Genomic DNA, 23,859 nt, shown 5'->3' with positions numbered 1-23,859 from the left:
TTTTTTTTTTTTTTTTTTGTGGCTTTTTTTTTTTTTAGGTCATCAAAATTTAGGTTACGTGACTGTAAAGCTATGAAGATTTCAAGAGCTGTGGAAAAGCAGTTTGAAATATTGAGAAGGTACAGGACTATTTCTAGGCAAAAATAAAAAAAAAGCAAAAAATAATGATCAAACTTCAAGTTCAGCTATTCATCATCTTCTTTAAAATATATATAAATATTGTTCAAATGGTTGGAACTTCAAAACCGTTCTCATGGTGTTTTTTTTTTTCAAGTAATAGAAAAGTTGCTTAAAAACAATAGTTATTGCCTTTATATCTTTCATTTATGTCACTCTACTAGATAGCATCCTGCGAAAAATGAAATCACACCTCCTTGTAAAATCTTCGCTCTCCGTGGTTCCCCTACCGACCCTTCCTCGCGCTCGGAGAGATGCTCTCCCGGCCAGGGAGATGGGACCAAGAACAGGTTTTTTCCCTTTTGCTTTCTCTCTCTTGCGCTCTCAGGTTTCTCACTCGCTCACTGCGTCACATACAAATTCACTGCGAGGGTAAAACACCTACCAGACACCTACGCAATATAAAAATGTAAACAATAGCATAGTAAGACAAAATGCTTCCAAAAACAAGATAAATTAAAGACGCACAACACCCGGTGGGTGGGAGGGCAGGTGGGACCGTGCTGCTGTGGATGAGGACACTTCAGAAGAGGTAAAGGGGGTTTGCTTCTAAAGCATTAAGCGTATTTCTTTAGCCTTTAATTAATACATCACAGGAGCAGATTCATTTCCATCTACTGTATCTGATGCCTCTTTAGCTATAGGATAATAAAGAAAAAAAAAAAAGCAATGACCAGAGGCAGCCCAGGGGACAGTGGAGCTGCGAGACACGGCTGCGCCCATTTATCCCAAATAGAGGTTTGGGAGGTTAATACAAAATGAAAACTACCTTCACCACCACCACACTTTTCAGCTTGTACTTTCAATGTGATACTTAAACCCCAGCTGAAAGGCAGCCAGTGGGTACGTTACCATTTACTCACATTAACTTCCATAATCACCCTTTTAGCTCCAAATAGGACATTGAAAGAAATAAACCAAAAAACACTTTGTTCCTTCAGACACAGAAGTTTATTCTCATCCCCACCACCCCCCTCCAAAAAGTTAGAGGTTGTCCAAAAAAAAAAAAAAAAATCAAGTAATTTTTGTCTGCTTCAGTCATTACTGACTCTCAGAAGCAGGGAGTTTTCATTTTACCTTTTTACTCCAATAATCCTACCGGATGACATACAGACACACACCAACTCCTCTTGCTTTGTAGGGAATGTATAAAGCCGTGACTGTCAGCGGCCACGCGCAGGGACTCTGGAAACTAAGGATTTGCATAAGATGCAGTCTCGCTCACCGCTCCTCCCAGGGCTGGCATCTTCACTTCAGCGTTTTCCACCCCCTTCCAGCTACTTTGTTCTTCACTTCAACATATATCCCTTAACAGGTTCATGGTAGACATGATAGAGGCTTTGACCAACACAAGCACTGACATATTTATATTAAAAAATAGTGCAAAATTTCAACATTTATATAAATAACTCTAAACCCCTGCTTTTGATTTTTTTTTTGTTTTTTGTTTTTTTACAATGTAATACACACTTTTTGAGTTGGCACTCAAAAAATTGCCATTTTTCTTCTAGTTCAGAAAACAATTTTTTTTTTGAATAGGCCTCTTCTAATACAAAAATACTCCTGCTCCTTACACATACACTTTCTCTTATTTTTAATATATATTTATATATTTATATTGCAGATCTTTAAACAAAATGTTTTTTGTGCAAATATTTTGTCTTTAAAGATAAGTGAAATAATCAAACAAAAAAAAGCATTCACACACAGCTCAACTAGAAACAAACAAAAAAAAAACGGGACTACAGTTGATTTTTTTTTCCTTTTTAAACGTCTAGACACAGCTCAATAAAGAAATGTTTTTGCAAGCTTGGTAGGCTTGTGCATTCAGACCAGACATAACAAGTAAATATTTATACATGGAGAGATGGGGAAGGGCTTTTTTTTTTCTTTGCTCATCTTCCTCAACTCTCTCTCTCTCCTTTTTCTTTTAACGAGAAGTGCAGAGTGTTTCATTTACTTTCTTGCTTTTTTCGTTTTTTTTCCTTTTCTTTTTTTTTCTTTTTTTTTTTTTTTTTAAAAGGGGTGCCCTTTTTGTTTCTCTTTCTCTTTGTTCCATGCGGTTGTGCTCTCAAGGCCATTGATTTGTGAATGATGGAGTCTGCTGCCCTCCAAGATGGAGGGCATCCCGTTGTTGTTCTGCTGGTGCTGGTAAAACGTCGACCCGGGGTAGTGCCCTATGACCTCGCTGTACGTCGGTGGCGGTCCCTCCATCCTACCATTGCTCCCATAGCAGGTCGCGCTGATGCCAGAGTTACTACTGGGGGGGCACGGCCCCCCGTACACGGAGTTATCTATCAAGTCACTGTCGAAGATGGTTCTGTTGGGGGGGGCCCGGACCGACTCTCTGTTGAGCTCCATTTGCTGCTCGGGGTCTCGCAGCTGCAGCGTGCAGGGTCCCTGGTACGGGGGGGGCTCCTCGCCGTCCGACAGCGAGATGGTGGGCGGCAGGTCGATCTCGTGCTGCATGTAGGGGTAGGTTGGCTGGAATCTGTTAAAGCGGTCCCTCTGCAGAAAGGATGGCACTGCCAGGCGGTCGCTGGGTCTCGGGGTGTAGATTTGCTGCTGAAAGGGAGAAAAAGAGAGAGAAAGGGGACGAGAAGTGTGAGACGCTGCAGCCTGCGACAGCGGGAACGGCAGTGGCACCCACACCCACATCGCCCTCACCTCTGTTATTCCGTTCCCCGACACGGTGCTTTCCGAAGGCCACAGGCTTCCCTCCTGCATTGGAAAGGAGAAGAGAGTGCAGTGTGAGTCTGACTGCCAGCAGTGCTTAACCTCCTTCTGCGAACGGCTCCTGCCAGGTTTCATCCCACACCAGAGCCCAGGTGAGCTGCTGCTGCTGCTGCTGCCATCAACACGCTCCTGCCCCGGCTGCAGCAACGCACAGCACACACCCTCCTCTAGCAGGGCATCATATGTGCTGGGTATCACACGGATACAGGCTAAGGGTATTAACATATTACCACTGAAAACAACACTTTGATTAAAATTTCCCTCCATTTTCACCTCCATTTATATTTAATAGATCACTTGCAGAATGAATGATGAGAACGACACCAGCAAACAACGCTCTCCCATTTGCAGACTTCCCCCCTCCCACCCACACCCACCCCGCATGTTTCTCTCCCTGGTTCAAACATGCCAGAGGAGTATTTTTCAATTTGTGATCCATGAGCCGTGGGTGATTCACAAGACATCAGAAAACGCTCCATGAAATAATGACAAGATTTTAGAAAAACCTCACACCCACATTCTGATGCACACAATCAAGGAAATCATGGGAAAATAAAGATAATAAGTGAATAACCAAATGTTAAGCCTAATTTTGATTTGGCAAAAAAAAAAAGAAATCTGTAGCAACAGGATGGTTCTAGAGCATGTTTTCCCTTGACTTAAACAGACAAGGAACTGTGGTCTAGAGGCTTTCTTACACTGCACATCACCCTGATCCTGCAATCCGAACCCAGGTGCCAACAACCCCAGGCATGATAAAGCCACAAGCCAATTTCCCCCAAACCATGAGATTAGTTTACAATTCATGATCAAAACAAACAAACAAAGGTTCTTCCCATTTTCTGGTACTTGAGCATACACAGTTTTGCCTTAAGAACTGAAATATTTAAATATTTCTAATATTCACATATAGCAGCATCCCTCCAGCAGGCAAGACTGGAGGAAAACAAGCCAGAAGGCTCATAATTATAACCTGGAATAGCTGGCACTTCACTTTTCCTTGCAGGTGAAACTCCAGTTCTGGCACTAGCAAGTCAGGAGCAGGCAGAAGTATTTACCGCCAGTGGAAGAAAAATGGCAAGGGTGTTTCTTTTTACCCTTTTCCCCTTTAAGGTGCCCTATCCAAAGGCCACTCTCAGGCCCAGCCTCTGCAACAGGGCTCTCCCTCCAGACAAGCGAACCACAAGCTTTCCAACTATGAAGACACATATTTCTATATAACCGTGGTGGCCATCTAGGCAGCCCGGTGCTGCAGTGAAAGCCTGTAAAAAGCTGCAATGGTACCACAGCACCAGACACCTTTGCTGATAAAGTCTGAAGGGATTTTGCCTGTCTGATGCTCCCTGGACCTCCCCCAGCTGTGAAGCACATCTGTCCTCCTACCAGGCTGTGCCATGCAAGGGAAAACACTGCTGCATACCTTTGCAGCTATCTCAGCAAGCAGCTGAGCGGCGTCTCCAGTGCCCCCAGTAGCACCTCCAGGATCAGAGCGACTGGGGGTGCCCCTGTGACAGAACCAGCCCCAAGCTCTGCGCGGGAGCCTCAGCACCCGGGCATCCCACACCATGCACCTAACTGCCCCAAACGCAGCACCTGCACCACGATAAAATCTCCAAAGCAGCCCCCATTATATTCCCCCTCTCTTATCTTCTCCTGCCTTTTTCTTCTTTATTTTCCCCAACTTCAGAATATTTCTCCTGTGGCATCACCCGTGGCATCAGATATGGAGAGAATCCCATCAGGCTCCTGTTTTTGAAGCTCAGCTCTGCACATAAACCTCAAGGCAGTCCTGTTGCCAGTGCAATGAAAACAGTGATTTATATGTAAATGAGACGGCCCAGATTCTTCCCACTTCTCCTTGTTTTTTAGGGAGCATCTCCTTGGAGCAGAGGTTAAGTGCTGCCATGCCAGGGCCCTCCCCAGCTACAGCTAACACTGCGCTGCACAGTGCTCCCCGAGCAACGCAACCCCGTGGTTTGTACAGACCTTGAGACTTCAATATGCAACTGTTTACACAGGCATCAACTGTTTCCTTTGGTCCATTTTACATGTATTTCTTGCCTGCAGGGATAGTCTACAGTCAAAACTCCTCCAGCAGGCAAAAGACCCAAGAGGAACTGCGTCTGCACAAATCAAATCCTCGCCTCCGAGCCCCCGCTCAGCCACAGCACTGACACCAAAGGGCACAGGGAGGGTTTCCAGCGCTGCCACACGTGCTGCCAGCCCTTCACCCCACCCCGAAGGACACCGCAGAAGCAGGCAGGAGCAGGAAGCACTCCGAAAATTGTGTTTACTTTGCCATGCCCCCGTGGCAGACTTCCTGAGCAGCGAGTACCCCGCTGCCTTCTGCTAGATGTTTTATATTTAACTTGGCAGTGGGCAGTGCCATGGCAATATCCCATCTGCTTCCCCCTTTCCCGGGAGTGATGTCAGCCGGCTCCCGCGAGGGCGGCTGCAGCCCGGCGCTTCCCGGCGTGCGGAGCATCGCCGTGCTCAGCTGGGGCTTCCTGCTGCGGCGGGCAACAGGGAGAACACGTACACGTCCCTCACGTGCGCTGCTCCACCCGAAACATCCCCTACCCTGAAGTACCCACTCACCCAAAGCCTGCACCCAATATCCCACCCAGGTGTTCAGAAGAAAAGCTCTGTCTCACACGTTAACTCATCCGTTTGCATAGAGGTCCAGGAACGATGCTCCAGACAACATGCAAATGCAAGAGTAGTAAACCAGTAGAAAGACCATTAAAATGGGAACCACAGAGAGATAAGGAGCAGACAGGAGACCCATTTTCTGTAGGAGCTAGATCTCTGCAGCTGTTATTAACCACTTCTCCCGGGACTCCAGCGCTCGGCCCAGACACGCGTCTGTGCCCGTGGCTGACCGACCGCAGGCACGCTCACCACTCGCCAACACTGACCCTCTGCCTCACACTGTGAAGCCCATCTGGGTAACAGCTCATCTCTTCTAAAAACTCAATGGGGGTATTAAAATTGCTGGAAATGAGTACTCAGAGGATGGCAAAGCCTCAGATACAGAAAACAGACATGCTTTTAGCCTCTGTGCTTTGGCCACGGGCTGGCTACACAGCCCCACCGACACAAGCAAAACCACGCTGCCCGGTGAGGAAGCATCACCACGGCAAATCCTCGTTCTCCAGGCTCTCCTTGCTCACCTCTGATTTTCAGAATGTTTAGCACTTGAATTTATCTCAACAATGGCTGTCTAGAAAGCTATGGTTTTCTGAAACAAAAGCTGAGATTTTGCTGTCTGACGAGCAATATGGCTGTAAAAGCCTCCACAAGTATTCCAGGACTCATTGCAGAGCCTAAAACTGCTTTTTAATTTCTTTTTCAAAGATTGATCTCTACTTTTATAAAACCACTTGTTTTAGTGATATCAGAAAATTTTCTCTGTAAAGTTGTACGGTGCAGATTAGGTCTCTGAGCCTTCAGGAGGACTTATATTTTCCATTTTCGGGGACAAAGGTATGCATGAAAATTGCTTTTAAACCACTTCTTGGGGAAGTGGGATATCACTGTTCCAGAGGTGCAGGGGCAGTGCTGTTCTTATTGCAAAAAAGTTTTTAGGAGCATTTCTTAAATATTCTTAGTTCTGGAAAAATAAAGATACTTGTTATAAGGAGACAGTTTTAAGTACAGCGGGAACACTGATGGAGAAACACATGATGTAATACAAGAATTCCTTGCTAGCAAGAACCATATTTAAAAAAATCTTTAGGGAAATTAATTTCTCCTTCAGTTGTAATTTTTGAGCTACAACAACAAAAAAGGACAACTCTGGCAGACCTAGCAGCATCCTGACCATGGGATGAACTACTTTAATATTTGAAAAGATGAAAAGCATGTATGCAGCTCTGGTGCCTGTCTGTGGTCATGACAGCAAAATGAAGTTTGGGATTTGAAAAGCCCAACACCAGTTCAGCGCAAGTTTAATGGATTACATAAACCTGTATCCAGTTCAGCACAGCCTCTGACTGCCAGCCTTCAGTGTTTGTTTAGGCTGGAGCTGTTTTCTACAAAAAGACATGCTGTGCTGAATCCGAAATGAGCTACCTTTAAGATCTTTATTATGATTGATCCCACTGTAATGAGCTTCCCGCTCAGCACAGAGGGGGTTCTCTGTCCCATCAGGAGGGTGCTCGGGCCACAGGGAAGCTTGGCTGCCACTCCATCAACGCGGCAAACGGCACAGACAGGGGCAGGGAGAAGGGAAAGAATTATAAAGAGGGGGAAAAAAAAATGGTACATTTGGTTACATCTCCTTAACAGTGAGAAAGGTTTTGAAGACTCTGCTGCTCACTGAGGTCTCAGAGAGGCAAGGAGGTAAACCTCTGCCTGAAAGCCATTCAATTGCTGATGTGTCTGAAGACTGAGTAAGTAACAGAGCTGTTTTGGCGTGGGGACTGGACAAAGAATGGCTGAAAATTTTGTCCTGGTGAAATTTTTTTTTTTTAAAAAAAAAAGGGGGAAAAGCATTATTTTTTAAACAAACAACAATTTTTGATCAGCCTGTAATTTTTGTTCAATCTCCATGTGATATTCTCTTCTCTTTCCATGTTAGCCTTTTTTATTTTCTTTAAAAGGAGGAAAGAACAGGCCACGTAAGAAACAGAAATGAGTATATTAAAATAAAAATGCTTGATCCGATATCTGCTTTGAAAATATAAAATGAAGTATTTTGATACTGTTCAAGCAAAACATTCTAGCCATGGTAAACCAGTAAATTCTGAAAATGGGAATACAATCTTTCTGCTAAATTTAATAATTCATGTGCTCAGATGCCCACACTCTGCTACTGTTGGAAGCGGGTACATGGGACGGTACAAAGAGATGTAAGACTTCTGTAACTCCAGGAGGAGCAGGGATACGTGCAGGGAGTTTAGCTCTGATCCCCAAAGCAGGCAGGTGCTTGACGATCACCACCCTCGCACCGGCTGGTTTAACGCGGGATCACGCGCTCCCGGCACTCTGATCTTGCTGCACAGCATCGATAGACAACCATGAGCTGAGCTCCTTGCCGTGCTCTCTGGAGACACGCTCCGCAGCCCACAAAACAAAGGGTGGTTTAGTTGAGCTTGGGGTTTGCACAGCCCTCCTTCCCAAGGGGTGTCTTGCTCACCTCGGCACAAAGAGTCCAATGAGGGACCTTCATCTGCTGTGTGTAATGTGTGACAAGAAGAGCAGCTACAGAGCAGAGGGACAGCCTGTGCCCTGGGGGTCTGCTGGCTGGACAGCCTTCAGCAGCACTGTACTGAAGACTTAGTTAATAAAATATGTTAGTTATCTCTCTCTCAAAAAAAAAAAAAAAAGGAAAAAAAGGAAAAAAAAGAAAAAAGATAGCAATCCCAGAATTTGATCATTTTTCTGCAGCGAGCATGGATTTGATACAAGAGAGCATGGTTGCACACAGACCACCCCAAGGCAGCGCCGGTGTGCTCAGCCTTGCCCTGGAAGCCCGCAGAGGAGAGGGAGTGAAGCAGTGACCTTGAGGAAGCCCTACCATTTAAAGAGCTCTAAGATCCTTCAGCATGAACACTAAAATAATTAAAAAAAAAAAAAGAATCAGCACAAGACATCCCTGTACTGAAGGCAGAGCCATGTAAGCAGCGGTGAATAGTACATGCTCCCCCTCCAAGAAAAGATGATGCCCTTTCTCTAGAGGCTCTTGTAAGTCTCTCTGAGCTGCTGCATTTGAGAAAACTGCATAAACAAACATCTGCCTCAAGGCCAGAGAGGCTCCCCCTCGAGTCCCTGTCACAGGTTCAATTAACACCTTTGTCCTCGGGCTCTTACGAAGCAGAGAGCCTGGGTTACGAAGGGAACCTCTCAAGCATTCCCCTGGAGACATTTCTGCTTGCCCGGCTGACAAGTGTTTTCTGACCCTTCCACCACAGTAATGGCAGCACCACTGGTGAAAAACTGGAGCCAGTCTTTCAGGGTTTCCTATTCTCTTCAATACAGGCAATAAGTTTTTATACAGTCACTCCAGACTCTCCACCTAGAGCTGCCAAAGGACTCAATAGTTTGGGCCTGTTAAAGGCAAGGCCCATGCACCCCAAGCAGCTGAGGGTACGTGGTGGTTTCAGGAATAGAATATGCCAAGAACAGCATCATGCAGTTACTTTACTGACGTTAAGTCCGAATTGGAAAGCTCAGGGCAAAGGCAGAGGCTATAGCTGTGCATCTATTACAACATACAGCACCCTAAAGAGCCAGAGGCATCCCTAAAAGCTCCCCCCATCTCCCCCCAGTAACTAAGAGACAGATGATTATGCCAAGACCCACCCTGGAAGGTGTCTCTTCATGCAGTGCCAAGCGGTGCATGGGCAAACATGACCCAAAGGAATGCCTTTGGCACTGACATTTCCCCAGCGTCACATCCCTGGCAAACGGCGCAGGACCATTTGGGTTGGAAGAGCCGGGTGTAACTTACTGATGAGAGGTTCTCGTCTCTCCGCCTCCCCTGGCTGTGCCGGCTGATGAAGGATCGCGCAGAGAGTTTGTAGTGGTTCAGCAGACACGTGATCACCACCACCATCACCATCATCACCACCACGATTATGATTATCTGTACAAACTCCAACTCCGCTGCAAGAGAGACAGACAGACAGACTTTAAGCCACCAGAAAAAGCAGCATGTAAGTGAGCACAAGAACTAATGTGGCCAAGATGCCAATAACACCACTGCATCCTTCCCCCATATAAAGCTCTCAAACATGCCTATGTGGGCTCTGCATGCTTTGGGGCCAGCTACTTTATAAAAAACTCATTAGTTTATTTTTTCAATGCCATAGAAGAGTCTTTAGGAGGGATCTTTAAAGACAATCTACAAAGCAGAGTATTTCCAAGCCACACTGCAGACTCCCAAAGCACTCCCAGCTGCAGTGTGCTGGATGTCCCCACCGCTGGGCACAAAACCAGCAGCATCTCAGTGCTGAGCACACCTTGCTCAGGGCCATGGAGCCATGAACCAACATAACTCATCCCAATGAAAAAACTTAGCTAAATGTAAGCTAAATTTCTGCAATTCTTTTCCTATCCCCACTAATCCTTCCTCCAGGGAGGACTGACTGAAGTCCTTCTCAGCACACCTTCACACCAGGCATGTGTCCCTCTGTCACAGGGGTCAGACAGTGGCACAGGGAGCCCACAGCACGGCACAGCACAGCAGGGATGGGTGCTGGCAGCCCCCCTCTCCCCGATGTCAGGGCACGGGCAGGGGGACCTCCTGCTTTTCACTGAGATGCCAGACGGGCACGATGCAACTGCCTGTGGAGGCCACGTCCCGGAGCTCCAGACATCCCTCGGCTCAGGGCTCGGCCAGCTGACAGTGGCAGCTTGAGTGGCTTGAACTGGCATAAAGGAAAACTGTCAAAAATCCTCCAAACAAACAAGAACAAGCAAACAACAGACTATCCAGTTAACTCCAGAGATACTTGGCAGGAGGCAGTAAGAAGCTGCTCCTTAAATTTCCTAAGGAAATAATTCCTCACACCTTTCTGATGCTACGGAAAATTGAGTACTGGAGGCAGACGTAGCACTGGGGTCATTATTTCCATGCATTTGGCACCCAGAGAGCAGATGCCATCCCTGAACCACTCGGTCGCGTCGCCCCCTCAAGCCAGCAGCACCCAGGGCTCACTGTGCCCAGGACCAGGCAGCAGCAACTCCAGTGCTCACTGTAAAGGAGGGGCCAGACCAGCAAAATTCAATAGCTCTAGAGATTTAAACTTTGTTTGCTTCTCAGCAGGGACAGCTATAAGATCCAGCTTTGGAAAGCCATGCCCCAGGCTATCACGGATGCTGCCACCTCTATTTTATCGATACGGACACACACATATATATCTGCAGATACACAGGAAGACTCATCACACCTCGAAGGACAGCACCACACTGCTTGTCCCAGCCAGGGTGGCTTCTGCTGAGTCAGGCAAATATTTTTTTTTCTTTTTTTAATGGAAAGTTTTCTTCTGGCAGGTGGCATTTAAGTGCCAGTAAAAGCAAATAAATGTCAAGAAAACAGTCCAGGTGGTGAGTGCTGCCAGTTACCTCGGAGCTCATTCTGCTAAACAGCAGCTATTTCTGCCATTGCCCAAAACACTTAACCAGCTCTGCCCACCACCTTCAAAACGCAGAATTATGCCTTGAAATCAGGAGCTTTACCTGTCACTTAAAGTTAGATGTATGAGTGACTTGGAGCCCATATACTTACAGCAGCCCTAAAATGCAGCTGCCTCTACACCAGAAGATTGCACGTGGGGTGGGAAGAGAGGGATTAAAAACCAAACACTGCAAAGGAGTTTTGCCTTAAAAATACCTTTTAGCTAAACGCATCTTATTAAAAAAAGAGCTCTGGGTCTTTCACAGCAACCCCAGCAAGGTGCTTGAACACCACTGTGAGGGGAAAAGCCTGGAAAAATCCCACGTTCCCAACAATATATGATCCAGCCCCAAAGCAGTGACACAGCTTGTTCATGGGAACAACAGGTGACAGGACCAGAGACCCACCACAGGTGCCCTGTGCTGGAGGAATGGGCTGAAACAGGAGCTCATTTTTTCTGAACACAAATCAGATTAACCAGACGCACAAACACACCAAATCTTAAAGGGCTGGGAAAAGAGAATGATGCAAGACCATTAAAAAAAAATGCACAACTTCTCTTCCCATGTCATTCCTGCTATGTAGGAGTGTCCCTATATAGCTCAAAGGCACATCCTAGTGCAAGCTGCACCCAGAGGCACTGACAGCATCCCCACTGGTCTCCAGCACCCAACTGGCAGGGTGAAGGCCTGACACCCCAGCCAGGCATGGGATGCCCCACAACTCCCCCAGGTGCTCTCCAGGCCACCCATTAAGAGCCAGACCCCAGGGGAGCACTGACACAGAGCCCCTCTGTCACACACAGGCAGCAGAGCCCACAAGCTGGAGAGCAGCCACTCAGCTTGGATGCAGAGCCCACTTTTTGAAGAATTCATTACAGAAAAAAAAAACCAACCAAAAAAAACCCCAACAAAAACCAACCAAGGTTTTTAGGAAGATGAGTCAATTTAGCCTCAAAAAGCAGCATGTGCTTTGGCCACAGTAAGAAAACAAGAAAAAATATAAATGAGGCCAATGATGGAAAACTTCCTTTGCTGTTAAAAGAATATTTCTGAAGAAAAACAAGACCAAGGTAGTTGTAAAGGAAAGTTCATTTCCTAGGATGAGAGGTCCCTTAAATGAACCAAACCTTGCTAAATTGGTCGCAGTACTTTGGTGACACAGGTAAAGTTTTGGCCATCAGGAAGGGCTGCCCTAATTCCTTCCTAAGAGGGAACACACACAAGACATGTCATTTACAAGTGACCTAAACCAGGCTTCCAGCACACACCTACAGACATATAACAAGCAGAGCCTGAAACAGAAGAAAGGGTGGGAATTCTGTCAGGATCTGGGACAACACACCAGCATCTCACCCATCCCCATCCAGCCCTGAATGCTGTTTATTCTGGCTCTGGGACTCCTGCAATAGGGGTATTACAAAACAGTTGCCAAGAGGTGCAATAATAAGGCACAACATGATTACCAGAGTGAAGGGGATGCTGCTTTCTGGCAAGGATGCTCCTCCTGCCCCATCTCTCCCTCCCATGCTGGAACTGGTCACCTGGACAGGCTGGACCCCGCAGGGTCCACAGGGCGAGGGCAGGAGGCACAAGCAGTGTTCACCCATGCATCATGCCCTGTTCTTTAAACTCTAAACTGGGTTATTTCAATGTGGAATCTAGTCTAATGTTATAGCAATCACACTGGTATTATCAATAGAAGAGCGATTTTAGTATCTCACTTGGTGATATAAGGGAGAACAATTAAGCTGCAAATTAACATTCTGTAAATGGGTTTGGCGAAACGTGTCTGAACGATAAAACCTGATCAGCTCCCCCTGTTCGGACTTTGGCCTTTTCATACCAATGGCCTTGCTGTTCTCCGATCTCCTTTGTTAGCACAGGGAAGCAAACAGCTCCATCACTGCAGTGGAGCACATCACCCTTGTCCTGCAACACAGATGAGGGACTAAACGTTTAGGTATCATATACAAGAAATGTATCTGCCCCCACGTCTTCTTTGGTGGTGCTGCTGAAATTAAAATTTCTTCCCAGTGATGTGTGTATACACGAGGAGACCAGACCCATCAGGAACCTCTTTCCTCTGCACCAGCAGGAGCTCAGGGAAGAGCAGAGGGCACACAGTGCCCTGAGTCTTGCTCTACCCCAAGCCCATCCTGTGAGGAGCAGCACAGCCTCGCAGTGCCTAGGAGCAAACACATCAACTACGACGAGATCAGCTTTAATCCCAAGAACACTGACGTTGTCCAATCTGACCTTCGGAAAAAATAAAATAAAAATCAAACAAACCAAAAAAAAAAAGTCCCACACACTCAATATGTGCTTTTCAAGTTTCAAGAGACTCGTACCCACTTGACGCACCAAAGTTTCTGCCAACTCTCCCTTTGTTTTAACTTGTCTTCATGGACTTCATTTGCAGAGGGGGAAAAAACCCAACACACTGGAAAGCTGGATATACTCGGTTAGATTTTATCCGGTAGCTCAGTCAAATCAATGAAGAAAGATCATTAAAAACCCAAACTTTGAGTTAATACATTATTATACAAGTGCAATTCAGCTGCTATGCTAATAAAAAGCCTTTGGGGAATGAAAAACAAGCCAAACTGCAAAGCACATAATTTATAATTCTACTGATATTCTTAAAAACACACACACAACAAAACAAGAAAAAAATACTCAACACATTTTGTATTTGGCTTCCTAATCATTGTCACTTTTCAATTAGAAGAGACCTCATTCCATTTCTCTCTGTAATTTTCCCCAAGGGAAGTGTTATAAATGCAAGAGGCTTTACAAGATGGGCATATTCAGCCTCCAAATGCAAAGTAAGGTCACACTAATTTAATTTTGCATAATTTTTATTCCAGAATACGTTTCAAACTAACAGGTTCAGACATCACATTTAAGTGACACAACCTGCTTTTCTGTATTTTCTGTCTAGACGCTGCAGCTTTGGGACTCAAGTCAGCACGCGTGTAACTGTTTTGCAACTAAGCATTTTTCCCCCATATTCTCACAATCCTGAAACTGAATATTCGTGATCAAGTGAAATCACTTGTCACATCCCATTCTTCAAGTTCGTTACTCACTTGCCACTTTAAACCACATGTGGCCTTGAATAAGGGTTTCACAGTCGATTATAGCATTATATCAATGAATGATGGGGGACTCTGCTGCTCCCCAAAGCCTGCAGACTCTGCAACACGCAGGCTGTGGCCGCTCTCCCGATCAGACGGCTTTTCGGAGGAAGGCAGCACGTGTTCTTTCTGCCCACACCAGCCTGCTGCCTGGCCACCAAGACGATAGGACTCTAAAGTGTCCGAAATTCATGAAAATGGGAGCTGGTTGGCAGCTGGTGCCAATGCAGAGGCAGCTCACCGGCACGGCTGCCAGGGCGCCCGGCCCCACTCTTCTCACCTAAGACCACACTCATGGCTCAACAGAAGCTGCTGCAGAAAGATGCATCTCAGAGCTTCCTTGAGCGCGAACAAAACACTTGGCACCCACAGGTTTAAAAGTCATTAATATTTTTACAAGGAGGGAAACCTATCTGAGTCAACGGTGACAACTGGGAGCGCCGAGCCTCGGCACACACACACAGTTCACAACGGCCGCAGGGGAGGCGAGGCTGTGATACACTTTAAATGCGTTTCCTTACTTTTTACAGCTACACTACAGTTCATAAAAGGCTTACTATAAACTTTATTAATGCTCTTCCTTCCACACAGAGTTATCACTGCTGAAGACAAATGTTCCAAAGCACTGGCAAATATAAAGAGGAAAAAAAAAAAAAAAAACCCGCTACATTTTGCTACAATGATTACAAAAATAATTACAGGTACTCCAGCTATCATTTACAAGTAGACAGAACAGCTTTCAAACAGGGTGTCAGCCAAGATAACCTTTGCTTTCAGGTGGGTATGGTATAGACCTGCAGGTCAAAATAATTCTCCTTAAGCTTCAACTACAATTTCTATATATATTGGAATTATATATCTTGTGAGAAGTGATGAGAAGTGAAATTACTCGGGAGATACCAGCTAAGCTCAACCAAATGTAGCTGCACTAGCCACAAGTCCTAAGAAAAAAAGTTTTTAAAAACATATGCCAGTCATCATAAAAGCCGTGGTACACTGTGCTAAAACCCAAGTCTGTTTTGCTGAGACAAAATTAAAGCAGAGAATCCCCTGAAGAATACTTTGCTTCTCCTATGTTCACTTTCACTTCCTCTGGGGTATTTTTATCATTAAAACCCCCTTAGTTCTGACTTGAAACATTTGTGGGACAGTTCAAGCACGATGAGTCTGATCACAAACTCAGACTATCAAAAATATGTTCTTAAGGGTGTGGAGAAAAATCTCCTGCTGCTGATTTCATCTTCTGGTGGACATCAGCCCGGTGTGAGGCAACCCAACGCCCTGCTTCATGCCAGACAGGATGAGATACCTCCCAAGCAAGCCTCACTCTTGGAAGTTAATGAGCCACCAGTTATTTTTACCCAGGACGGATGGAATATGCACCTCAGCTTCTGGATGCTCCCATAACGGTCCCTCAGCAGCAGAGCCCCATTATGACTTGTATTATTAGCACTCTTTGGGAAAACACATCTAAAACTGTGTTTTGAGTTTGCTCCATGTGCCTGACAGAGAGGAGAGCTGGTAACAGAGGCAGGCAAAGCCTTCACACGAGGCTTTGAGAGTGTTGAGCACAGCCCCATGTCTATGTGGAAACTTCCAACGTTCCCCCAACATCTGCAATAACACAGGTCACAGAAAAGGCAAAAAAGCAGGTTTAAAATGAAAGCTGAACTCCAGCAGTTTCCTCTAATCTAGAAACTGATGTGAATGTGAGTAGCAGAAAACTCCAAAAGGAAGTGAGTAAGAGTCAGGGAGGCTAAAAAGGGGCTGAGAACAACACGAATTTCGCTATTTCAGAAGTTTCAGAGAACTGTGGAAATAGCATTTCCCCCTGAATCACCCCTGTGCTGTCACTGCCCACACAGGTACTCGCTCCCAGCAGCCAGGCTTCTCACCGGGCAGGCGGGTGTTTGACCCAGCCTTGGGTTTTAGCCCACCACAGCAGAAGGACAGTCTCGTTGGAGACCCTCCGCAAACACTGCAGTTCCGAGATAACAGAATCCTTGTCTACACTGGGATGGTTACTCTGCAGCCCAGCTGCACAGAAATTTCCAGACGGGCCATTTTCCAACCGTACATAGGGACTATTTTTAATTAAATGTCACTTATGTTCCCAGAGAAACATCCTGTAAGTGCCCAATGCAAAAGCCAAGGAACCCCACTGCGTACTGTGCCTTCATCTCTGGTCTTCACTTTCTCCGACACATTTACAACAACTTTTACACCAAGACTGCATGGGATAGTTTTGTACAGAGATTTCTCCTACTGCTCCAATAAAATGGGCAGAAATAGACTGAGACTTTTCCAACTTTCCTGTTGAAGTATGAAGAGATGCAATCCAGTCTTGTACAAACCTGGGCACATCTCTCTAGCCTCCAGGAGACACAGGCTAAGGATGACTTCTAATGGCAGGTAGCTTGAGCTTCCTGGTCCTGTCCTGTCCCTGCAGCACCCCTGACCACTCCAGCAGGGTCTTCAGGTGCCCACACAGGGTTTTAGAGCAAGGATTTGCCCACAGCAGTGGACAGGCTGTCCACAGAGGAGCCTCCTTCCTCGCTCAGGCGGCAGAGCCATAGCCTATGGATGAAGTCAATGCACAGATATAGGGGGTTGGTGGTGGGGAATGATGTAATTAAGGAATTAAGGTCCCTGGGAAGCCAAAGAGGGCAAGCAGCTGGACAAAGCTTGGCATGGGAGATGCACTACAGAGAGGCAGAGGAATGCTCACCCTGACCCTGGACACCTATATCAGCTGCCAAGTGGTGAGCCCAGCCTCCCAGCCCACCCACTGCAGAGGGACAAAGTCTTTTCCCAGGTCACTCAGCCCAGGAAGGAGCCCCAGCTCTGGCTCAGCCTCACCAAGGAACCCAGTCCCTCCTGCGACTGCAGGAGCACGGCCCTTGGTGCAGGCGTGGAGCCAAAGACCACACCAGCAACAGGATGCAATTACTGGGCACAAAGCTACTGGCATGAACAGGGAACCCACAGCACAGAGCAACCAAGCCCTCTGCCACCAACCAGCTCTCCAGTGAACACATGCCTCCTGTGGGGTGGCAGCAGGATACCTGTCAGCACCATGCAAAGAGCTAGGTGATACTTAGAAGAGTGGATCTGAGAAAAACATCTTGCTTTCTGCCCCCCTTGCTCCAACTATGAAGCAGCACTTTCTGCTCCTCGCCGTGCATGGCCGCTTCATGGAATGCCTGTGGTTATTTACAGAGCCTGGTTCACGCGGGTGACTCAGCACCGTGATTCAACAGATTCCAGTCGAGAGCCTGCAATGACATGGAGTGGGACACCTTAGTGGGGACTGTCCCACAGCAGCACCCAGTGAGCAGCACCAGACTCTGGCACAGACCCAGGGGCTGGGGACAGCCAGGCCATGTCCAATCCTGCAGCTTATGAAATCCATAAATGAATTGCTGCCTACTATCGGCTAAATATGGTGCCACTGTAATGTCACACCGCATGTCCCGGCTTCTTCCATAATCCTTGGGGATTTAGGGTAAATTCAACAGACTGCAAAGCTCCACCCTCCATGCACCCCCACCACACACACCCCAGAAAGGTAGGTCTCTACACACACACACACACACACACACAGTCTTTCCAGACATGGCAAAATTAACTGGATGAATTAATGAAAAGTCTTCACAAATCTGCGGTGAGCACTTTCATCCCTGATTTTCCATTAACACCTCTGATATCCACAGAGCTGCCCTGGCTGCATGACTCAGAGCAAGACGCAGCAGAGATGTACACAGCCCTGACTGCAGTTCCCTCTCCTCCCAATTTTCTCATCTTTTCATCCACCCCCAACCTTGGGCATCTTCTGTTTGAACAGGTTCCTTGTAGCCCTTGATGACAGCGCTCCAGTTACATAAAAAAAGCATGTAAAAGACATAAATAAGGTACAGCTACTTTTTGACTGAGCATGTGCAGATGAGGCTATTCAAGAATAATCAGGAAGGTAGTGGGAAGAAATGGAAGTCCAAATCAGGCTGGTACTGACAGTAATTTGAAGCTTGGAGCTGAAGAGTGTCCATGCATGCACCCTTCCTTCCTGGCTGTGATTCCCCAAATTCTGCACTTACAAGCTTTGTGGGATGCCAAACAGGGATGCTCAAGGATTTCGGCCAAGAATCATTTCAGGCCAGTAACCTTAAAGGCTTCTCAACAAGCCGGTGTGGCTCCTAAAAGAGCAAACGGAAAACAAGTCTTGGAATAGGGGCAGATCAAGGTCCCGCTCTTCCAGCATCAGTAGCTGTCTACCAGGACCCAAAACCTGGGCTGCTTCACTAGCGTCCTATAGCAAGCATCCTTCTCAGCCTGCTCCTCTACCCACCCAGGGGCTATGACAGGCAGAAGAGAATGACCCAGAGTTTTCTCCAACAGACCTGGGCTGCCAGAGTCACACATAACTTAATGCCAATGGGTAGGCAGAGACACTACCCTAAACTAGAAATGATGAGTCTGACTTTCAGCCGTTCTCAGCACTCACATCTCTGGCTGGAGGCGGCAGCAAGGGCAGGGGCTTGGGCACCAGCAGGCTGCAGAGGAGGAGGAGCTGTCAGCTACTTGACAGCCTGGCCGGCTCCCCTCCCCAGTCTTCCCTGACATTTCAGAGCACCACAGCTTCAGCAGTGCCCAGAGGCACCGTCAAGAACAAGGTAACACACAAGGACAGTCCTTGCCACAAACAGCCAAGAGCCTACCACTACCTTCCAGGCCCCAATAAGTAAGGCACAAAACCAGTCCTAATCACTTTTGGAAAATGAAAGCTGAGGACACCCTGCGCCTTGCCTTACACATCCTGACACACATCTTCTGCAGGCAGAGAACCAGAAAGGCCAGAGCTGACATTAATTACTGAACTGGTCTGCAGTAGTCTGGACCAGCAGGGTCCACAGAGCTGGCCTGAGGTCTGCCTGGTCCTCAAGCTCCGTTTAAAGCCCTGCCTGACTGAAGAGCTTGCATATGTGTCTGCCAGCTGCGAGCATGCTTTCAGAGAGCAGGGGATAGATGTTACAGAAAAATTTTGGGCACACTTTGGAACAGCATGTGGCTCTCTGAAAGGAGCCAAGGGTTAAATTCAGCAGAATTGAGTCCAGCCAAAGTGTGGTTGTTATGCCAGATGCTCATCAAAGACTCTGTAAAAGGATGTGGGTTAAGCAATGCAGCCAAAGAGTGGACCTCATTTTTTCTACTCAAGGCTAAAGAATGCGAATTTGAGAAGAGCCATCTGAATCTAGTCACCCTTCTGAGCTATGATTTTAGGAAGGAGTAAATTCACAACTCCTCAGTGAGCAGCTGCAGGGACTTGGGCTCTGCAGCATCCCGTAAGAGAAGCAGCAGGGTCAGCACTGGGACCATGTCTGACCATGGACCCTCACCCTCCCCTCATACATGCGGCATGCAGGAAAATACCCTGGCACATCAGCAACACTGCCCAGTGCAAGCAGCTCGGCCCTGGCGCATCCTTCCCAGCCCTGCTTGGAAAAGGGACATGCCCATTATGCTAAACATTACATTTGAACTGCTCTAATTTAAGCAAGAACCAAAACAGCTCCAGGCAACAGCTGGAATCCAAAGGCTGCCAGAGAGGGTGAAGCACCGAACACTGCTCCAGGTTTACAGAGGCCATTTCATCCACGAGATGCCAAGCTCCACTCGTTAAAGAGACCAATGTTCTCCCTCTCGGAGACTGTGGATGGGGAAGAAGAGATGAAACAAGGAACTTCAGATGGGCAGATTACTCACCCTCCACCACTTGTCTGTTAGGTCATCTTAGAAACAATCAGACCAGGAAAAGTCATTACTGCAGTATTAGTGTATTAGCATCTGCTACATTTATCTTCTAAATAATACCTCCATAAAACCGCATACAAAGAGCCCATCAGATTGTCAACAATTGTATTTGTTTACAAGGCAGCATGGGAAGTACTGGAGATAGATACAGAGTATGACCTTGATACTGATATTGCCACTGCTGGCACTAATCGGCAGCATCTTGAAGCTGGACCTGCAGCAGCAACAGCCGGGCATCAAAGGGAGCAGGATCAGGCCTGTGACAAGAGACAGGACAGCTGGGAAGAGCCCACTGGACTTGTTCCTGCTTCATGCATCATCGGGACAGTTAACAGCTAAACTGCATTTCCAGATTCAACATGGCCGGTTCTGATGCAGGTAACACCATGTGAGCTAGTGACGGCAGGCTGAGAACAGGGCAGGAGGGCAGAGAGCAAGTGGGACTCAAAAAAGGAGCCATTTTGGGGAAAATCATTGCTGGAAAATGGGTGATGGGGTCCCAAGAAGTCATGTTCATAGTGTCAATCCTTGGGCCATAACTGTGCATTTAACATAGTTAATTTTTTTCATTTGTCACCCCAAGTAATCAAGCATCACATCCTCTGAGTCACTGGCAAACGATGCCCTCATCCTGCACCTCCACCCCCTTTTTTTGTTTGTTTTAAAGGAAATGGCCCCATTTCATGCTTAGAGCCACAGAATTATCAGATTGGTTGGGCCGCAGAAAATTCTTTTAGTCCTTAGAACACAGTAACTGTCCCGATCATACCACTGTGCCTGTTATTAAAAGGTGACCTTCCCAAGCTAGCATGGCCACGGTGGCAGCTGCAGGGAGTGGGACCCGCATTCAAGGGACAGAAAGACAGGATCGGCACGGCAGCACTCAGCTTCTACATGGAAATTACAAACCTGAGAGCTGAGGTCGGCAGCTCTTCCAGCTTGGACACCTCCTGACTCTGAGCAGGGACTTGTCAACTGGAGACCTGTTTCGAGAAACTCCTAAAGACATTAACCAGCTCCCTCAGACCAATGACAATTAGTGAGGTTCTTTGGGACGCTCAAGTCCTTCTCTCCATTTTGTGCCTTTTTCTCTCATTCTCCCCTTTTCCAAGATTTTGAGACAACTTATTTTATGCACAGTAAGCCTGATCCCAGCCTACTGAGACGACTGTAAGGAGTACAATGCTTTTGAAGTTACTCCCAAGGGTAAGGACAGCTAAACTGGATTAAAAGCATATAGCAATTTTGATTTTGTACTTAAAAGATAGGTAAATTTGCTTGCTCACTAGAAACCGTTGAGCAAGGCTCACTACTCCCATCAAGCTGAGAACAACCAGAGTATCTCCTGCTCCCCAAGAAGCAGCATGATGGCATCAGGCCTGGATGATGTCTGGGGCAGCAGCAAGGGCAGTGCGTCACCCGCCCTCTTGAACATGAGCATCCAGAGAGAGGGACATAAGAACAAGAGTTTACTGTCTGCAATCATAAATAGCATGAACCAGAAAAAAATAAAAGCTATCAAAAAAATGAGCAAAAAACCCACAGTACACAGTATCTGGATCAAACCCTGCCAGCCAACCCTGAAAGACCAAAGAGGTTTTGTTTGTCAGGGGTATTTCTACAGCTAGTAAAAATAAACACATTAATATGTAAGTATTTTCGTATACCCTGGAAACACTCCTGATCAATATGTGGCTTGCTACCGTAGAGGTTTTTTTTTTCCTTCCAGCCAGCAGAACCTCATGACAAAGGAAAGCACATCTCATTTATGAACTTAGCTATAAATACTTTTGCTAACTGCCATTTAGGAATTTCATTTCCTGCTTGAGCAAGTCCTGTTGAAAGAGGCAATTACCAAATTTGTTTCTAGTTATAGAAATAGATGTTTGTCACTGCCCACATCTGTTTCGACAGACAAATTGCCAGTCGCGGACGCTCCAAGGAGAGCAAGTGCTCCATCCCGGGAGGGCTTTGCCACCTCTCCAGAAAGCTAACAGCAATTACAGGGATTGGGTTTCCGATTCCAACTTCATTTGAGCCCCATCTCCCGCTGCAACGGAGCTGCCTCACATCGACGGGGCACCTGCAGCTTCACAGCCAGGCGCAGCCGCCTGCACCACGTCACCCGGCGCACACCGCCGAGCGCTGCCGGCAGCGCTGTAGCCTGCTCCCTCCTCCTGCTGCTGCGGAGACACGAAGGAATATGCGTTTCATTAGTCACCAGGCCCATCAAAACAAGGCAAGTTTAATTCTGCAGGTCACGAGGATCCAGTACGCTACATTTGCTGTGCGCACAGAGAGGAAGGCAGCAGCAAGGCATTCTCCTCGCCTGCAAAGTGGCGAGATGGCACAGGCACTCCTGCCCTCTGTGGGACACCCCACCGCAAAACAGCCCCCAGCGAGGGCACACGGGTGCGGAGATGGAGGCTCCTGGCTGTCATCAACATGGACCAGAGCCTCTCCCCACTATATACACCAGGTTTTACTGTGTATCCCTCCCCGATGTCCTCACTTTCGACTTTCCTCCACTCTGGCTGTCCTCTAGAAAGTTTTTCTTTTCCACTTATTCCTGGGAAAACCATTCACCAGTCAATTCCCAACATGCTCAGCCATGGCCCTGCCAGAGCCAGCTGCAGCTCAGGTGCCCCAGTGCCAGCACCCAACCCCCAGTACGGTGCCCAGCAAGACCTGTGGGACCAGTGCTCAAGCAGGAGCACCCCGAGAGGGACACAAGGACAAGCAGGAACACCCATGCCTCCCTGCCACAAGCACAACACCCATCGACTCACACCCAGCACCCGGCTCTGGGATGTGGTGGAGGAGCAGGGAAGCTACGAAACACCATGAGCTGTGGCTGGGGAACCTGTGCTCCTCCAGTATTTTTTTCTGTGCAAATCAGCACGGCTCCCCCCACGCTGCCTCGCTTATCAACCCGGCGCAGCCCCGAGGAGCCCACCAGCATTTGGGAGTGGTGCCGGGGACCCGGCCGTGCCCCCCGTTGCGAGGCCGCAGCACTGCAGCTGCCCTGGGGGCTCCGGGACATGTGTCCCCGGGCAGCAGTGCCGCAGGGGCTGCCCCAACACGCGGCTCCCAGACGGGTGTCGAAACACGGGTTGAGCAAGTTGGCCAAAGCCACACAGGTCATGACGGGGCTGTAACTGCAACCGGATTTCCTCAGCCCCATCCAGGGCCGACCAGCAGGACACCACTCCCTTCTCTGCCTCTTCTTAAGCGCTGTTACCGTCTATATCATTTCGCAGCCTTTGCTTACAAAAGGAGTGACCTTTCACAAGGTAAATTACTCCCACAGAACAAGGACAATCTTAAGTTACAGACATAATTACACACTGCAGAAAGAAATATGCAAAATGCATGCAAATACCCAGACACACACACACACACACAACACACAGCGTTTGGTCACTGCAATATTCAAGTTCAGTTCTTGAACTGGTCTGAACACCACCAGATGGGAGCGAATGCATGTGCATACTCTCACACAGAGATGTGAAAACAAATTTCATATTTCTATATGCACACACACCAGAGCGAATGGGGGAGGTGAGTAAAACCGCCCCAAATCTGACAGCATTAAAGGTAATAAATTTACTTCCACCTCAGCTGTAGCAACAGCCTGAGAAAGGTTTTAACTCCTACAGCAGATCTGCTGGAAAAGTCTTAAGTTTTGTTGAAGCGTTTTGCGTTTGTCAGTTTTTAAGCACGCACAAAACAAAAAGCCCTTCTCCCACGTACAGCCTTTGCTCGGCAGAGAGGTTTCTGGGGCTGGGTGGCCTTGCCCTCCCCATCCCCATCCCCTGGCACATCTGCGTCCCTCCCGCCCGCCCCATTGTCCCCAGCACCCCCGTCCCGTCCCCAC

At 47.4% G+C, this 23,859-nt stretch overlaps 1 protein-coding gene across 2 annotated transcripts in view; it reads right to left on the bottom strand.

The window, feature by feature from the left end:
- Nucleotides 1-1,882: 1,882 nt before the first annotated feature.
- The window catches only part of PMEPA1 (prostate transmembrane protein, androgen induced 1), a 43,015-nt gene continuing 21,038 nt past the window's right edge, over nucleotides 1,883-23,859 (bottom strand). The window contains exons 2-4 of one of the 2 annotated variants that reach the window (XM_026862091.1): nucleotides 9,368-9,522; nucleotides 2,845-2,898; nucleotides 1,883-2,739 (exon numbers count right to left, since the gene is read on the bottom strand). In XM_026862091.1, the coding sequence (XP_026717892.1) occupies nucleotides 2,194-2,739; nucleotides 2,845-2,898; nucleotides 9,368-9,481 (714 nt within the window). In that variant the 5' untranslated portion in view covers nucleotides 9,482-9,522 and the 3' untranslated portion in view covers nucleotides 1,883-2,193. Of the gene's footprint in view, nucleotides 2,743-2,844; nucleotides 2,899-9,367; nucleotides 9,523-23,859 lie in introns of both variants that reach the window. The other variant, XM_026862092.1, reaches the window with a different exon arrangement.

Source organism: Athene cunicularia (genome assembly GCF_003259725.1).
Source record: "Athene cunicularia isolate RWA chromosome 20 unlocalized genomic scaffold, athCun1 chr20_part1, whole genome shotgun sequence".
Classification (NCBI taxonomy): Eukaryota; Metazoa; Chordata; class Aves; order Strigiformes; family Strigidae; genus Athene; species Athene cunicularia.
The sequence above is the reverse complement of the archived record's forward strand: the minus strand, read 5'-3'. Positions and strand labels throughout refer to the sequence as shown.